This window comes from Carassius auratus, chromosome 34 (assembly GCF_003368295.1).
Source record: "Carassius auratus strain Wakin chromosome 34, ASM336829v1, whole genome shotgun sequence".
Taxonomy (NCBI): domain Eukaryota; kingdom Metazoa; phylum Chordata; class Actinopteri; order Cypriniformes; family Cyprinidae; genus Carassius; species Carassius auratus.
The window spans coordinates 26,870,559-26,889,456 of NC_039276.1; the positions used below are offsets into that span (position 1 = coordinate 26,870,559).

Sequence of the window (18,898 nt, forward strand, 5' to 3'; positions counted from 1 at the left end):
TTTATACCAGCATGCCAACTAAAAGTTTCATTTGCTCCTCACACAAAGCTACTGACTGGTTTCAGAAGACTTGCAATATACTGCACGAGTCATACTGAATACTTTTCTGATGCTTTCGTGGTGTTTTTGTTGTTAGAAGAGTTTAGCAGTCTGTGGTCCTCGTCAGGGGCGTCGCACCCGTGGGGGATGTGGGTGTTTTAACACCCACACTTTTCCCGGTGAGAGGGTTCAACACCCACACATTATCTGCAGTTTTTCCGCAGTTTTGCACAAACGCCTTACTACAGTCGCTCCTCCGTTTCTCTGGCCGCTCTGTGTCTGCGCTCGCCGCGACTGCCTCCTCCCCCTCCCTCTCATGACACCTGCTTTGAGTGTGACTGGCTGATGATTGGCTGTTCTGCCTTAAGTCCCGCCTCTCTTGGGGTGTTATTGGTCAGCTCGTGCTGAGGAGGCGGGAACTTAAGCGGGAAGAGTTTGGGAAGATGTTCTGTTATCGTTTTGTTGACATGTCGAGTGTTTCGGTATTATATTTCGTTTTTTAGACTAATGCTAATTGCTTTTATTGGGATATTGTTCGGCAGCTAGCTTAATTCGGCTATGTAACGTTATGTGGCCATGCAAATGTATAACATAACTGTGATGATGAAGGCAGGGAATTGAGGAGGGGGACAAACTGTCATTGTTAAGCAGTGTATTTATGGGTTCATTGCCAGTGCAACTAATTTTGATATTTTGAGCATTGTTTGTTGATTAGCTGAATACTTTTGTGGATACTTACTTACCTGTTGTGTTTGATTGTAATGTTACATGTTGAGGAGAAAAAAGTGAGAAATGATGACATTGTTTGCGTACCTGTTGTAGAATTATGAAAGAAAAGTGTATATTATTTTAATGTTTAAAAACAGTAAATTGTTACTTTTTTTTATACCACCAGACAAAAAGCTTTGTGTGGGCGTGTTTTTTTCTCTCTCCTTTTCTGATTTTTTTTTTTTTAATGTAGGATAATTTTTTTTTCCAGCCAAACGCTGCAAGCCGGAAATCCGGCACGGTGCTGGAGAACTTTAAGCCCTGCATTTTGTACCCCTCTATCATTGTATTCATCTTTTTTTTATATTGTTTATAAACAAACCACATCCATCCCCCACACTTTTGAAAAGCTTGCTACGCCACTGGTCCTCGTCCTCTTTCACTGTGGAAAAGAGCAGCTCTGACATTCTGATAAACATCTTCCTTTGTGTTCCACAGAAGAGGATTCAATGAAATTAGAAAATGATTTTAATTTTGAGTGAGATATTATTTTAACATAAATATAACAGTGAAGTACAGGGATATAATTAATTATGCTGGGCTCTTAATTAGAGTTATTATATATGGATAGTGTTATAACATGGATAATGGAATAATTTTGCACTTTCATTAAATTAAGTTGCCAAATCACAGTGTGAGGACTGTGCACTATCTATCTCTGTGTTGATTGATTGACTGATCGACTGATTGGTTGATTTATTGGTTGATTGCCCTGCAGGACCACATTTGGTGACCCCTATCTTAAAGAACTGGGGTTCAATAGTCAGAAATGTCATTGTAAATCTGGGTTTATGTTTATATTAAAAAAATAAAAAAATAAAAAACATTAAAAAATCATAATTTTATCCAAAGCAATTTACAATTGAGGAATATAACAAATCAATTCAACAGTTTAGATGCATATAAACTTGATAAGTGCTTGAGAAGTGTACTTAGAGATTTCTTTCTTTCTTTCTTTCTTTCTTTCTTTCTTTCTTTCTTTCTTTCTTTCTTTCTTTCTTTCTTTCTTTCTTTCTTTCTTTCTTTCTTTCTTGCTAGCTATCTTGCTTGCCATAAAGAAATACAGTTAGGTACAAAAGTCTTAAACTTCATTGTAAAAAGTTTTATAGTCTACTTAGACATTGAGAAAAATGTTTTAGACTTTTGAGAATTTTTCATCCTAGTAGTAGGAAAAAGTAATTATTTTCATTTAAAAACAAGATGCTAAATCATAGTATGGGAATTGTTTATTTAATTGTGAAAGTCTGAAGAAAATACACTGGGGCTAAAAGATCTTAAAACATCACAAAAAACTGTCATGTGGACAAACATATTTTTTTTGGATTATGAGAATTTGTTTGTATATTTTTCAACCTTGAAAGGAAAATGTGTAGCACTTTCTATGAAGCCCGTATTTATAGTACATTATAAGAGTATTCTTAATGCATTATATTGAATGCAGAATGCATTATAAAAAAAAAAACACCTTATAATATGTTGTATCTTCTCATGAATAATCATAACAACAATTATAATACATTGTAATATTTACGCATTTGTGGTTCTAACATCCACTTAATTTATAATAGATTATCTGATATCGTGACATTGCTTATTTACATTAACATTTACGCATTTAGCAGATACTTTTATCCAAAGTGACTTACAGTGTCTAAAGGGTATCATCAAAATAACCATACTGATATTGCAATAAAAACAGTTCAAAGCAAATGTGAACACATTTATCTGATCTGACATCTGATTTGTTGGCTGTCTGTATATCCGTCTGTCTCTCTTTGAAAATGGTCAAGTAGTTAAAGACTTTCAGAGTCCACTGCACCTGTTTGTGACACCTGCCCATGCGTTTGTGTTCATATGATTACACGAAGATGAAATATGGGTAGCACTGCAGAGAAAAAGACTGACAAATTGAGACGAGGCTAGATATCTAAGATTAATCCAGCAGTAAGCGGATCCAAACGCCTACGCTTACATCTGTCCCTCATCTGGTGCTCATTTATCAGTTCTCTTCGCAGGCCTCGTCAGAAGACAAGCGTCTCTCTCAGGTGTGGGTGAAAGTGAGCAGAGGTGCAGGTATTAGTCAGTGTTTTGCACCATCTAATCTGCAATCTTCATCAGCGCAGCCACAGCTCCCGAACTCAGTTTCTGGCTGACAGCTGCATCTCTATGACAGCTGTCCCTCAAGAGTTTGACCGCAACCCAGCCACTTAACACGTCCACCCTCAGTGGGGCCTAATGGACAGGTGCTCACTCCCTCTCCGTCTCCGTCTCTCCAGCTCTGAGGTGCCATTACACCTCCTGCTGTTTTAACACTGTCCCCATCAGACATCTGGCAGAGCTGTGCTTATAGAGTCACATTCACTTAGACACGCCCCCTCCTAACGAGTCCATTCATTAGCAGCAAAGCGGGTAAAGGGAGAAAACGACTTGATGCGATGGGAAATCGAAACAAATCGGCGGGCTGTATCAATTAGGGGCAATATTTCTGCTCTGTAATTGCAGATGTAATTAGAGACAGAGTGCTGGACGAGGAAGTGTATTTCGCCATTTAACAACCCACTGAAGGGACACCTGCCTGTTGTGGCTGCGGGGGTTAATCATTCCTGCAGTCTTGTAGCTTGTGTTCACGGTTAAAGGACACATGCAGACATCTATGCCCCCAGCTGGAGACTCATTAATGACTTAACCTCTAGCATACTCTCAAACAGAGGAACAAAGACTGTGTACATCCACGTGAAACCTTGACTTTGAAAGTTTAAAGCTTAAACGCATTTAAAGGGCTAGTTCACCCAGAGATGAAAATGTTGTCATCATTTGCTCACCCTCATGTCGTTTCAAACTGTTGACTTTCTTTCCATTTTTTGCAGCATAGATTATTATTATAGACAGGTTATTAAAAAAAAAAAAAAAAAACAATATCTGCAATTCACAGTCTTTTAGTATCGGTCCTCCTCTGTGGCCCGTTGGCTTAAAATGAGTATCTATTCTTTTCGATGGGCATTGTCCTCATATTCCCTATAACAGCTTGAGACGGAGAGCTCTGAATATTAGTACCATGTGTAAATGTAATTTATTCAGCATAGCCTCTTTTATAAATCCCTGTACAGATATTCTTACAGTTTGTGGCCTATAAGACCATGATTAAACTGGGATTCTTTGTCGAGTTGCTACAAATCCAGACTGTTGAAAGAATAATTGAATTATAAGTAGTCCTGCTCTTTGTAACATCCTTTCCATGTATTGGTAGAAAAGTTCATGTGAGATGTTCTCACTGAAGGAAGACATTCAATTGCTGTCCCTATAATTGAACTAAATGAATTGATAAATCATGTCAATTATTTAGCAATATTCGTCTCAATTGTATAACCAGCAGGGGGCAGTGATGATCAGTGTGTGGAATTATCACTGGATATCAGAGTGACATGAAAACAATGCAAAGCAGGGATCTATTTTGCACATCAATATGATGACCTTGTTAATTCAAGAACTTCCGCTTATTTCGAAATGTCCGGCTCTATCAATAACATCACCTCCATCTGGTCGTGTTCAGTCAAATGGTTAAATGTAAGGAATTCATTGCTCAAAAAAAGGGGGGAAGATAAATACTCTCGTATACACACATGTGGCCGACTTCAGATGCAGCAGGTGAAACATGAGCCCGTGAGACTCGGGAATGAGACAGGAAAGAGCCACACAGACTTCCTCTCCCGCTTCCCATGCAGCCGAAGTGCTGAGTCTGAATATAAAACAGTAGCACTGCCAGTCCGCTCCACAGCAATCTGCATTCAGATCAACAGGTCAAACCAATGACAAATGAAAAAGGGTGCTGCGCTCCTTATTGATCTTTCTTGATTAATTGTCCTAATTAGCTTATTTTCATTTTAGCTCAATCAGCAGTATCAAGTATCAGTATCTATCTACATTAATATTGTTTCTTTATTTTTATTTCTTTCTTTCTTTCTTCTTATTATTTTTTAATATAATGTATTGACAGCAAATCTGAATTTTCAGAAGCCATTACTCTATTCTTGATGTCGCATGATCCTTCTAATGTGAAATCATTCTAATATGCTCATTTGCTGCTCAAAAAAGTCATAACTTTTTACAGGATACTTTGATAGAAAGCTCAAAGAAACTTTTTTCAATTTCAATTTATTTGATCTTGGATTAGTTCAGATTATACGAACCCTAGACATCTTTTGAAGTCTCACAAGGCTCAGAGGTCAAGAGGTCGAGACTGCTGGGGTGAGAAGGTGGGAGCAGTTCAGCAATCAACACACTTCAGCCGGACTGCAATTCTCCGCAGGCCCAGTCACGTTAATCAGTGTTTGTTTCCTGTAGAGCTCCGAGTCTGGTGTTGCAATGTGGCAATAATTAACAGCAAACACAGCATAACAGAAACCCCACTGTTATAAATATGACACCTGAGAGAAAACTGGTACCGGAGCTTGTGACAGCAGCAAGAATACGACTATAAAGATGTGGCAAAGTTTCTGTTTATTTCTGTTTGCATTTAGGTTATGTGCGGCTGGGGTCAGCAAGGAGGAATGTGGCACTATAACACATTATGTCATTAATATGCGTGTACATTGTGTGTGTGTGCATGATATGTTTCCCTCTCTGCCTCCCTTATCATGGTGCTTTGATACAGAAGCCCTAACGACTAAGCCAGAAAAGCAGGATTAACACATGATGCATAATAACAGTCTTGTGTTCATCACTTCTGAACAAGGTTTGGAGAACAATTACCAGCAATTAAACCACACCAGTTATTCAAAGAGATAATTATGTCCTTGGTGTATTGCATCAATTAGCTACTTTTATTTCAGCCCCCAAACTCTCCGCTACATCGTGTGTGACATGTTTGGAGAGATTTGAACGACAGGAATTCCTCCACTTATCCCCCATAAGTACTGTGAAATATGAGCACAGAGAAATTGAAAAGTATCCTCTCGTCTATGACAGGATTTTGTTGTTCTGTCATTTTTTTTTTGTCCGTAATAATAATGACGTGGTCCAAGGAGAAATCTCTCTGAAGTGACAATTTGGATTTGACATCCCAACCGAATCCTGAATTATCAAAAAAAAAAAAAAAAAAAAAAAATCCCATCATATAGGCCACTTGTGTATGTTAAACTGAGTTCAGTGTTGGCGCCGGGCCGAGGTGCACACTGTAATAGCATTTCAGGAGAGGCCTGTTGGGGCTGTTTTCTAATGCCCAGACCTTATTCGATAGGTTGAGGTCTACATTTTTTCCATTCTTTCCAAGGGAGATTGAGGCTCTAAGAGCCTAGCTGAAATTCAGATGTGCCCTTGAAGAGACATGGCTTTGTGCTTTTTGATGACCTCAATACAATTCTGACTCAGTCCATTCAGACGAAGATTTGACCTTAACAAATTGTGCCGTGACTACAATGAGCTGAATTTAAAAGAGCTTATGCTTGAAAGGGCTCTTGATAATGTGTAAGTGTTCTTCAGAAACAGCAAAAACATGCTAATGCAAATATTCGCAGCCACGTCGTGTGCATTTGGAAAACACAAAATGAGGATGCTCAATGAAAATATTTGTTTAAAACAACACACACACACACACAAAGGAGTTTGAACGAGAAGTGGTGGCGGATTTAGTTGAGTTGTGATGTTTCTTTACCTTTTTCTGGGCCTCGGGTATAATGGCTAACTCCAAATACCTGTGTCCAATTGTAAGTAATCTATTAAACCACAGAGCCCACAGCTTATTTCCTCTCTGCTTCACATCCTCCAGTTAATGTGATAGCTACAACAAAAGCAGGAGAACCTTTCACCTCCTGTTCGCTGCTTGGGTCTTTCATTCTCTCTCACACACTCATATCCATATTTAAGATTGTTGTCTATTGAATTAACTCTAATCATTCAAAGCACTTCTAAACTGGTGACGTCTGAGCTAGAAAGTGTGTTAGACTCACTCAGTATCACATATCAGCGCTAATGTGGAGATTCTAAGGATTTAGGCACTGGCCCTTGCCACGTGTGGAGTCCCTTCGGTCCCCCACTTCCTCAGGTTCCAGGGGCCGGTCAGAGGCAGCGATGCGTTGGCTGTCGGCCCTCCATACTCCTCAATGGGTTCTGGCTTTGACATGCTGTCACCTTGGGAACTGCTGCCAGGGTAATGTGGCTGGCGAGGCTAACTGACCTCAGCTGGCAGAGTGCCCTGGGTCTGCACCAGCAGGTGTGTGACAGTGAAGGTCCCCTGGACACTAATCCAGACGTCTTGTATAGCCTCAGACGTTGCTCGACCACATCTATTGGCCGAAGGTCTGATGGGAATTGTGAGAAAAGAAGACATTGCAATACATGCTGTGTATTGAGACACACTTAGATCACTGGCAGGTTTAGAGAGAGAGGACAAAAAATACAGCTTTTAAGAAATTAGATAGAAATAGATTGGCAGGAACATTTTGATTATCTCTCTATATCTACACATCTCTCTAAATCCAACAATTGTGTCCACTAGGTAAACATATCCAGTTGAATTGCTTTATAAGAGGCATTTAAAGGTCTAAGGTTAGCTTGAGGTATAATGACTTTTTTGCATTCCTAATTTTAACCCCTTTATTATTATTATTTTTTTATTATTGTGTAGGCTACGTTTTAAATCATATAGCCGATATATATATATATATACTGTAATAAATTATTTTGAACGTTTTACTTCTTTACGGATTTTTTATTACTATGATCAATGTTTTTATTTTTTCATTCAGTGTTGTTTTATCGATAAAAATTTGATATTGATACTTTGTTCTTGCGGAAATGGATTCCAAAAGATGGCGCTAAAGAAATATGAGAGGGTAAGATTTCATATATGGTCTATATGTATTTGGGTAAAAGTTTATATTATGGTCTAAAAAAGCAGTATGGAAAAAAATATATATTCCTGAAAATATTTAAATTCGACTTTTAGTTGACATTTTAATTGTTATACTTTTAGTTACACAAATTTGATTCATCAAAAAAAATAAAAAAATAATAATAATAATAATAAAAATAATAATAATAATAATCAAATTCGATATATTAATATAAAGGCCTATTTGATTGCATAATATAGTCTAGATAACACAGAACAAAACTACCAGTTATAAAATAAAAAGGCCTATAGGGTATGGGGAAATAAAAATACAATTAGTTTGCGTAGCCTATAGTAGCCTATTTTTTTTTTTTATTCATATATTTCTAATACTTCTAGTTTTAGCATGTTTTATTAGGTAGGCTACAATATATCTCAGATAAGATCAATAGACGTAGGCTATATGTATTTTCAAATTTAAAGATAGAAATTATCACAGTGCAATTCAGGGTTTAACACAAAAGGAAGAAGAAGAAGAAGAAGAAGAAGAAGAAGAAGAAGAAGAAGAAGAAGAAGAAGAAGAAGAAGAAGAAGAAGAAGAAGAACACATTTTCATCACATCACTCATTATCATTACAGACATTATCATTATGGGTTTCACTGCGGACGCACAGCAGATGATTTTTTTTTTCTTTTTTTCTTTCTTTTATTGTTTTGAATGGTATCCTAATGGACATGCTCTTTTTGATGTTTGTTTGCTTTGAAACCGTAGAAAATATACTTTTACAAAAATATAGTTATGTATATATAGTATATATTGTGAAGCACAAAATTAAAACGTGATAACAGTAATATAATTAACCTAATAAGTTTTGTTATTTTCATTTAGTTTATTACTGCTTATCATAAACTTTGTTCTAAGTGCATTTCAGACAGTTTTAGACAGAAACTGAAAGCTTTTCAGTTCTGTAATTCTGGGTGTTGCGAGCGATGCTATAAACATCGAGTATAGCGCGTGAAGGGTGGGGCGCGTGCTTATAACCACAGGTTGAATTTCGTTGCCACGCAACGGATGTACGGTAAATCATCCGCGAAATTTAAATCTTCAAGAGATGGACCGGCTGAATAGTCACTACCACACAAAAGTTCTCGAGAAAAGGAAAAAAAGGAAAAGAAATCAGCTGCACTCCCGAGTCTCAACAGAAGCGTTGTTCAGCTGGAAGGTTAGTGTTTCGCCTGAGCTGAAAGAGTGCAAAGCCAGCTATTCCAAACATAGCAGAAATTAATACAAATGGGAGAAATTGCCAAACTTGTCTTCATGAAAATTAAGGGCCAGCAGTTGTGCTATTCCCCAGCAAAAACGGTCGGTTTACAGAAAAACAGCAATTCAGTCGTTTTTGCACGCTTTTACATTGCAATCTGATGGAAGGATCTAGGCCCTTTTGCACTCAGAGAGCTACGTGGCAAGCATACGAATTTCCATGCATACAAATTCACTCCTGCTTCAGAGCGTGCACGGAATAGATTGCACATTACGTCACTCGCTGAGCGGGACGCTCGTGCTTTTTTCAAATTTAAATTCGAATACAAATAAAAGCATTTTACGAAATGAACGTTCCCAACGTGGAACCAAATAAATAAATTGTTTGCTGAAGGCACACCAGTTTAATATGATGTATTTGAATTACAATAAATGCGATTTTGCAGTTTGTTCTATGGGATATTGCAGATGTTTTGCAGTTGTTTACTGAAATGACCGGGACTAAACATGAAATCACGTTTGCATGAAATCCTACAAAGAGAGCGGTAAATGGGCTGTCTGTTGAGGCAATAATCACGCTGGTAACCATGAAATACTTATTAAAACAATTAAAAAACAAAAAAAACAAACAAAAAAACAAAAAAAAAAACAAGTAGCCTAGGCTAACTTCCAATTGGAGCAAAATGCATTTTTAGTGAGACGTTACTACATACAAGTAAAGCAAAATATGCAAATTATTACTCTGGTTTAATGAGGACAAGAGTTTGGAAAAGGAAGAGTAATCTGAATAGTGCAACACATTTACACATCTATCATGACATTTCTTTGTATTTTGAGAAGCAAGAAGACCTCAGAACATTTTGATCATTTAGATTCAGTTGAGAAAAAATAAGCTAAATCATAATAGTGTGTGTCAGATGATAATGCATAATATATAAGCCTAATTGGTACAATACGAAAACAGTAACTGTTCAGGTTTGGGATACCCACACAACCCGGACTATTTGGAGTCTCAGAAAATATTTATCATTGACGGGAAACGTTTCATAATACAATGTAAAATGTATTGTATTATTAATATTATTATTATTATTTATTATTATTATATTTTTATTTTTGCGACAAGGATGTGAATTATGTCCTTATTTGATATACGCCGTTAATATAGCAGATAGAGAAAGTACGTTAAGTGTTTTTCTTTTGTTTTGCAAAGAAAAAAGAAAGCATATAAAGAAACACGTGCTAACAGAAAGAGAGGGAGAAAAAGACAATAAGGAAATAAGACAATGCAAGGTGAAAGCATTTGGGAAGTTTTCCCTTTTCTATAGGCCAAGGGCCAGAAGATCAAGGAAAACAGAATTTATAAATTTCTTTTGTACACATTTCAGCAACTGTCTAAATTAAATATATATAAAAAAATATTAGTAATGTGTTTTAATTCAGAATGTAGCTCATTTTAATATTTAAACAAAATTGTGAAAGAAAGAAAGTTGCACCGATGCACCTGAAAGCTTCAGATTTATTGTTCTCGCTGAGTCAGTACTGAACTTAAATAACAACCACGGGGGAAACGGTTTGTTGCAGCTTCGTCAATGTGTTTGTGTACAATATCTGTATATAACAAGTGTAATACTAACAGTAAAAAATATAATCAATATTGAAAAGCCAGGGGGGAAGGCCTACAAGAGATGCTACGAGGCTGAAAGTCATCACAGCGCGCAACAAATCTGTCATTGCTCCTGGGAATATTTGAAATCGATTTTAGTGAAAAATATAAAGCAAATCGTTGAAAGCAACACAGAGAATTCATATTGCCAAATTTACACAGACTTGTTATCAAAACCCACAAAAAAAAAAAAAAAAATGCCTGGAAAAAGCAGTGAAGAGAGGGCAATATCCACGATTATTCAGCCAAACAACAAAAAGTGTTTACAAGGGGTCGGCTGAAACTGGAAATAAGTGCAGCTTGAGAGTCTTTTTTTTCTTAAGAGTTTTCTCTGTGTAAAAGCTATTCACAGAAGTGTGGTCCACAAAAATACTATGCAATAGAAAAGGTGTAGTTTGTTGCACATTATGCTCCAATAGTAGACAAGACAATTCCGTTTTGTTAAAATGAGTAATATAATTCCTGTGCGTAAAATGTATACGTGTCCTGGAGTAAATTCTTCCGCTGTTTAATATTTAATGTTTGTCTGCGTTGATCCATGTCCTTGGGAGCTCTTTTGCAATATCAATCCATAAAGTCTAAAAGTCGGCTTTGGGCTGGTTATGATTTCGGGATTTCGGTGTCAGTGCACCAGAATCTCCTGGCCATAGGAGCTCGCAGATGTCAGGTTGTGGTTGCTGTCCGGTTCATCTTTCAAACTTGCACCTTTTAAGTAATCTACCACAAAACTCCCCTGAAACACAGAGCAAACAGAGTCATTTAAACGTTAGGGACATTGGAGAATAAAACAGTTTTGGGTTCTCTCTTTATATACATGAAATATGTGTGATATCTTGCTGACTTCAAGTGTGTATAAAATGATTTGTTCTACGTCTCAGTGAACATACGTTTGCAGTCCATGGACGGAGGCGGTGTGTCTGCACTCACGTTGCCGGCATGGCTGTACACGTCCTCGGGCGTCTGAGGGACCCCGGGCGGCGTCATCCTCTTCTCCTTCTGCCTTCGGTTGCAGAACCAGACCCGAACCACCTCCTTTTCCAGCTGGAGGTTGTCCGCCAGAGAGGATATCTCCTGCGCTGACGGTTTGGGGCATTTCAAAAAATGGCTCTCCAAGGCTCCCTTCACGCCCACCTCGATGGAGGTGCGCTTCTTTCGTTTCCTGCCCTGAGCTGCTATTTTGTCGATGCTGGTGGGACTGCCCGTGGTCGAGTCGGCCTCCTCCAGCCACTTGTTCAGCAGCGGCTTGAGTTTGCACATGTTTTTAAAGCTCAGCTGGAGAGCCTCGAACCTGCAGATGGTGGTCTGCGAGAAAACATTCCCGTAAAGCGTCCCGAGCGCTAACCCGACGTCGGCTTGAGTAAAACCCAGTTTGATCCGACGCTGCTTAAACTGTTTGGCAAACTGCTCCAGGTCGTCCGAGGTCGGCGTGTCCTCGTCTGAGTGCGAGTCGTGGCTGTTGACTCCCGCGTGGTGCTGCTGCTGGTGATGGTGGTGGTGAGGGTGCTGCTGTTGATGCTGGTGGTGGTGATGATGGTGCTCCATTTCTGGAGAGTCTCCTCGCATCAGCCCCGGGTGGACTAGACTCCCGGGAGGGTTCAGCATCCCGTTGACTGTGAAACCACCCGGCTGGGAATAAATGAGAGACTGCTGGGCCTGCTGCTGTCCTCCGGTGATGGTGGGGATGTGGGAGGCTGTGGTGCCACCCCATGCGCTTTGGTGCGACTGGTGAGCTCCTAAATGCGAGGGTCTGTGGTGCAACGCGGAGCCCGAGTGTAAATCATCTCTGTTTGAACTGTTCTTCACGTCTTGTTGCTGTGGGCTCCCGGCCATGCCAACTGGGCTGGAGGACCAAGGGGAGCCGGCTTCTGCTGCGGCGGCGGCGGCGGCGGCGGCTGCGGCGGCCGCATGTGGCAGTGAAGTCACCCACTGATGGGCATGGCTCAGCATGTGCCCCCCGTTACTGGCCGTCATGGCTCCTTGCATGAAGTCGCTCTGCACCATCTTGACCACGGGGTCTCCTCTGTAACCTCCCGACACCGATGTTACGGCACCGTTTCCCGGCTGCATGCCACCACCTCCGGACTCCGAGTGCACGATCGAGGCGGATGAGAGAATGCTATTGCTGGCCAGGTAAGGATTGGAAGCCGCTGTGGCCATCCCCCTCACCACTTTCAACAATTCCACTTATTATTCCCCCTCCCCGTATTGTCGTAACTTTTTTTCCAAGCCTGGAAGGCACGCACTATTTCATGAATTATTCAAGACGGAAAAGTATGCGTGGTATTTTGATTAAGTCCACCGACAGCACAGCAAAAGATGGCAAAAAAAATATATCCGTCAAAACCTGCTTTTATCATAAACGAAAGGAGAAAGAAATACTCTCGGTGTAGAAATCCACATTGTGCACGTTAGTGATTTTTACAATCGCATTCCATTCTTAATGTCATTGTCTTAAAGACCAATTATGAAACCAAAAAGTCTTGTAAGTTCTTCTTCACATCAACTTCACGTCACGATTATACAAATCCCACACCGGACTTCATCGCGCGCTCTCTTGACTTGTGGAGGCTTCTTAGGAGATGTTCCTTAGTAAACTTCTCTCTTGTCCTGCAACCCACAAGGCGTTTTCTTACCGAGTCTTTCTTCTCATATTTCTTCTTTTCACAGAGTCCATCTAACTTTAATCTTCGTTACGTTCGATTGCACACAACTCTGTTAAATGCACGCTGTCCTCGCTCGCTCCGTTCCTCTCTCTGAGCGCGAGAGCACGCGAATGTTTACGTTCAGCCCCCGAGTGCGCGCACCATCCACATCCTTCACCCAATTACCGCGAGGAAGTTTCTGCGAGATTGATGCTCATTGGATATCCTTCGGGAGAGTGACAGATCTTAGGACACAGCTAAGAAATCACGTCAAGGCGTTGCAATTCGCTATGTCTAATTTGGAGATGTCAACATACGAATAAAAGTGTCTAGACCTTCTATCCGAGCAGGAAGCTTTGATATGATTCCAGTGCGCTGTACTGCGTTGTTGGCTTCTGTTAATGACGCAGCAGATGTTTTGTTTTTGTTACAGAAGAAACTGTTTGACTTGTTTACGTCTCCGCGTTTGTTTTATTTTACTTTCTGTTGGCATTTTGTCTGCAACCGGTTTCTAAATGTTAAAATTATATTTTAATTGTGTATGATATTTTGCCTGTGGGCATGCAACAAACAAATAGGGAAATCAGAAAAGATACAGATAAAACAATGCAAACAACAGGCATTTTCACCTTTGGCTCAGGGGTACAAATGAGTAAACATAAATGAGATTTTATGAAATTAGATCCATGGAAGGATTGACAACTGAACGGAAAGCATGTTTCATAATTTATTCAGATCGATTCTGAGAATAAAGCAGAGCCATTTCAAAGCACAAGCCGTGTAAACTTTTAAACTGATTTATTTATTCAATCTATGAATTATCTCCACTTCTCTAACAAAACGAGGTAAAATACAAAAACAAGGCACAAATAAACACAGTCGTCATAAAAAAACAAAACAAAACAACAACAACAACAAATATTTCAAATTGTTTAGTTGGTTTAAACTCTAGTACATGTAACTTCAACTAATGTAAACCAGGCCTTTCAGATGGAAAAAGGAACAAGCAAAAAAAAAAAAAAAATATATATATATATATATATATATATATATATATATATATATATATATATATATATATATATATATATATATATATATATATATATATATATATATATATATATATATTATTAAGCCCTGAGTTGTGATTTATTAATGTTGTTATTATTGTTCTACCTGGAGACTGATCCACCCCTGGTTTATCTTGCATATAACCTTATTGTATAGTTTCGAGTACAAGGACAGTCGTGCTCTGCGAGCGATGAACAGTTAGTGCTGATTTTCATTTGCATAAATTTTCATATGTTTAAGTGAAAATAATAGCGGAGCGGAGGAGAGGAGAGCGGGATTCACTCGAGACGGAGCGAGAGAGAGAGAGAGAGAGAGAGAGAGAGAGAGAGAGGGAGAGGGAGAGGGAGCTGCGCTGGAATCATTCCTGCGGTAAGAGATATTCCTCTCCCTCTCGATCTCAATATTTTGTTTTAATCGCTAAAAACTGTTTGTTGTGAATTTAAGAGCAATTCTGTAGCTATTGCACGTCAGTAAAAGTAGTATATATCTGTGCTGAGTTCTTCAGCGAGGCCTCGCGCCGACTCTGATAGAATAGAATACACATTCTAAAAATCACATTATTTATATTAAATAAACGCAGCTTTGCTCGAGGGACAATAATGGCAGCAAATGCCCCCCCTTGACGACGGGCCTGCCTGCTGGACAACGGGGAGCCCAGTCAAATGTATTTAAAAGTGAAAAAAAAACAAAACTACGCGTGTTAATAGCTTATGCGTCGATTCACTCGCTTTAATCTGCTCTCTGATTTCAGTTTTCTAAAATGTAAAATAAGATTGATCAATCCAAAAAGCCATGTGAAGTGGCAGTTAGACATTTGCCGTAACAGCATTCTGAATTAGTTTGAACATGACCCTGTAACAGCTCATGCCAGAAGTTTATAACGGGAGCACGCAGTCCATCAGCAGACATGGGTTCATGGACGATCCGTCAATCACTGCCTGATAAAGTCATGTTTAACCAAAGCTCAGTGTGTCATTTGTAAATTAAGATACTTTATTTAGCGCACTAATTGACAGTTGTTATATAGAAAGGTTGTTTTACTTGGGGTTAAAGTCGAGTTTTGAATGAAAGTAGCAATTCAAAATTGAGTACCCTTTACAATGCCATGACATATAATTAATTAACCTTTAAAAAAATTATATATATATATATATATATATATATATATGCAAGAATTTTGCACTTTTAACTATATTATACAAACATAACTTGTCCAATAAGGGATTTAATAACTAGTAATTTTTAATAAGCAGGATTACATTATGCTGTCTCCTGATGTATGCTGTTTAAATTGTTAATATTGTAATATACTCACTGCCAACACCAAGTTAGACGAATGCAAGGGACCTAATAGAAATTTTTGTAAGAAATTAAAAAGCTAAATCTTATTGACATCTAAAATTAGAACTTTGTAGACTATATTCCCATAGTTTCTTAAATTTGATGCAGTATTTAACTTGTTTAAAGAAATATATGAATAATGAAATACCTAATCGGTTTATATCCACATCAATCATATTCTGATTAATAGAGGTCCAAATAAAAAGTTGTTTAAATGATGAGAATAAGTTTCCCCCAAATTAATCTATCACTTACCCCATGCACACACACACACATGCATGCACGCACACACACACACACACACATACATGCACACACACACCTATTTCCCCCAGTCCCTGTATTACATTAATCAAATCACATATTTCTCAAGGGAATCCACACATGCATCACAGTAAATACTAGTGAAATTGAATCACACAGAGGCCTAACTCTGCAGCCCGGTCGTTATTTTCCATACATATTTTTTTATGATTTCTTGTGAGAGAAAACATGGGAAATATTTACACCTATTGACATTCACTACTAAATAAGCTGCAATAAATGGGCAAGACAAGGCATTGGCAGCGTTGTAACTAAACTCATGTTTCTCCTTTAAAGGAGCAACAGAATTTCTACCTTATGATGCTCTGTAGACTAAAGTGAAATTGGTGCTTATATTTTGTTGAGGTGCATGATTAGAAATGTTAAACCGTTACAGATGCCTCACTGCCTCACTGAAATGACATCGCAGAGATGTTGTGGACATTTCCAGCTCTGCAGCGGTGAGACTGTTCAGTCTGAGGAAAGTTTCAAATGTACAAAGCTTTCTTCTGCAAGTGAGTGCAATTCAAATCTCTTTTCCCCTGCAGGTAAGAGCAAGTCCCTCTGATAAACACAAGACACACAAGGCCTTCTTTCAGTGAAAGCTCCTTTAGAGGGGCAGGATGGCTAGGATTAGCTTTCCTTCTGTCCTCGTCTCTCTCTCTCTCTCTCGTGAGTCTCTCTCCAGTATTCTAGCAATGTTTAGAGAGTTGTTTTTGACAGATGTTTACATTATATTCTAGATATGACCACATGTTATGTACTCTTCTCAGTCGTCAAAAGCAATTGTCTGACTAATTGAGAGATTTTAATAATTTCCTTCTAGAAAGAACACTACAGCACCTCTGAAAGGCTCCAGCAAAGGTGTTATTCGGCTACGTTCGAGGTTTTCTCTGGGTAAAGCTCAAACCAGCTAGAGCAAAAATCACAGAATTTTCCTCTCCTCTTTTATTTCTCATGTGCGGCATTTGCATTTTACTCAGCTTAGCAAAAGAAGTAGCCCGCAGCGAGAAAACTCTATCCACTATGCACATAAGAAAGAAAGAAAGAGAGGGAGAACAAGAGAATAAAAGACGTGAAAAAGAACACAGACAGGCTGACGGAAAGGAAATGAGAGATAATCTCAACACTACTGTCCATTTTTCCAATGTAGTCGCAAGCCATCATCCGTAATGGGAAAAATCCACACATTCTTTCTGTCACCGAACCGCTGATATCTTCATTCTGTGGTCTTAAATAGTCTTTTGATGGTATCTCGAGACCAATTTACAGATCTTCGCCATTATTACCATAGAGTCGGTGCATCATGTCCGCCCATCTTTTGGGAAGGGGTCAATCTTTGCATGTTACCTGAGGATGCCACAGGCTTGTTATCCTCCTCAGACCCTGCCAACCGTATGTGTCCCCATCTCTTCTGACAACTAAAGGGACAGAGAATGACTCAAAGGGCCTTTAAAGTGAGTAAAACCCATTCTCTTTAATTCTGATTACACTCAGAAAGTGTCTTTAGCATGTGGCGGCTAAATTGGGCTATCAGCGCTAAGTAGCGGCGGGGAAGAAAAGAGCCAATTATGCCAGTCAAAGCCAGATGATGATTCTCATCTTCACTCTCTCTCTAACACACACACACACACACTCGCACACACACACACACACACACACACACACACACACACACACACACACACTCGCACACAAACAAAAGAGAAGAGAGGAACATGTGTCTTCTGTTCTAAAATATACACCTGACACACCTTTGTACGTCTTCACAGTGATAAGAGACTTCACGATTTCACTCTTACTGACTTTATAATGAGTCTGTTTAATGTACATAGCCAGAGGCAGAATGATATAAATTCATATCCATAACAATCAAGAATCCTTATGGTTTAAAAATAAAACAATACTTTGTAAATCAACTGTGTTATTTTATTTATTTATTTCATACATGGCGGATGACTCAAACCCTATCAGATGTTTATTTGTGTGGGATAAAAGCAAAACCTGTAAAACCTTCAACAATGAGTAAGACTGAACTTAATTCAACTGACTTTATCCTGAGGGTAATTTGTGTCAAATCTGAGCTTCGTGGTGCCTGCATGATTAATGTGCATAGAGGAGTTTATCCCTTCAGACACATTCACTGTTTTGACAATCTAGCACTGGTAGAATAGTAAGGTGCTGTTCGACTAGCGCACAGTCCATTAACTCCTGATACTCCCCTGATCTCCCACTGTTTCTGCTGGATGTCGTGGATGTTAGTTCGTGGAAGTGAACTTTTATAGGCTCGGAAGCGATCGGATGCTTTGTGATCACAACATTGGGACACTAGGAAGAAATGGCTGAGAGACTAAACACTTTTGTGTTTGACTGAATGTATGTTTTTATATGTATATGCTAAGAAATGCTAAATTAAAAATGTTAACAAAGATATTTTTGTATGAATGTTTACAAAACCTCAAAAAAAAAAAAAAGCTGTCAATAAGTGTGGCAAAAGTTAAGTATAAGGGCTGGAAAAGCATCTCAAGGAGCTGTTTAAACGAAAAACATGCTAGGAATGAGCACTTTGAAGAGTTTAAAAAATATGTGTGTATTTATCTATTTATTTAGTCATGGCAAACCACAATGACATATACTGGTTGAAAATTAATTTTAAAGATCTGTCCATTGTGAACACTAGCATAACAACACAACAGCAAAAGGCTGATTGCAGGTTGAATCATCATATTTTAGTTCAATTTTTGGTTATTTCCTTTTTTTTATTACTTTTATTATTATCTTATTGTCAGGTATATGTACATGAACTAATACAATGTACATCTTGAGTAAGTTGCTTTGGATAAAAGGATCTGCCAAAAGCATAAATGTTAAATAATTATTTACAGTGACAATGTTTCATCACAAACCCAATCATTTCTGTTAGATATACTTGAAACTGTAGGAGCACATGTTTTCATCCTTTATGATGTTTTGGG

General features: G+C 38.6%; 1 protein-coding gene and 1 long non-coding RNA gene across 3 annotated transcripts; one reads left to right on the forward strand and one right to left on the reverse strand.

Moving 5' to 3' along the window:
- Positions 1-10,398: 10,398 nt before the first annotated feature.
- LOC113053657 (POU domain, class 3, transcription factor 3-A-like) lies at positions 10,399-13,351 on the reverse strand. Of its 2 annotated transcripts, none has more exons than XM_026218834.1 (2): positions 11,491-13,351; positions 10,399-11,296 (listed from the first exon to the last, which is right to left on the reverse strand). In XM_026218834.1, the coding sequence occupies exons 1-2, from the start codon at positions 12,718-12,720 to the stop codon at positions 11,186-11,188; spliced, it is 1,341 nt and encodes a 446-aa protein (XP_026074619.1). In that variant the 5' UTR covers positions 12,721-13,351; the 3' UTR covers positions 10,399-11,185. The 2 variants fall into 2 exon arrangements, with proteins under 2 accessions (XP_026074619.1, XP_026074620.1); XM_026218835.1 differs by having other exon boundaries at positions 11,451-13,351.
- Positions 13,352-14,557: 1,206 nt separating this feature from the next.
- Positions 14,558-17,550, forward strand: LOC113053792 (uncharacterized). The gene is made up of 3 exons (XR_003277317.1): positions 14,558-14,648; positions 16,321-16,384; positions 16,472-17,550. It is a non-coding gene; the product is annotated as an uncharacterized LOC113053792 (long non-coding RNA).
- The last annotated feature ends 1,348 nt before the right edge of the window (positions 17,551-18,898 follow it).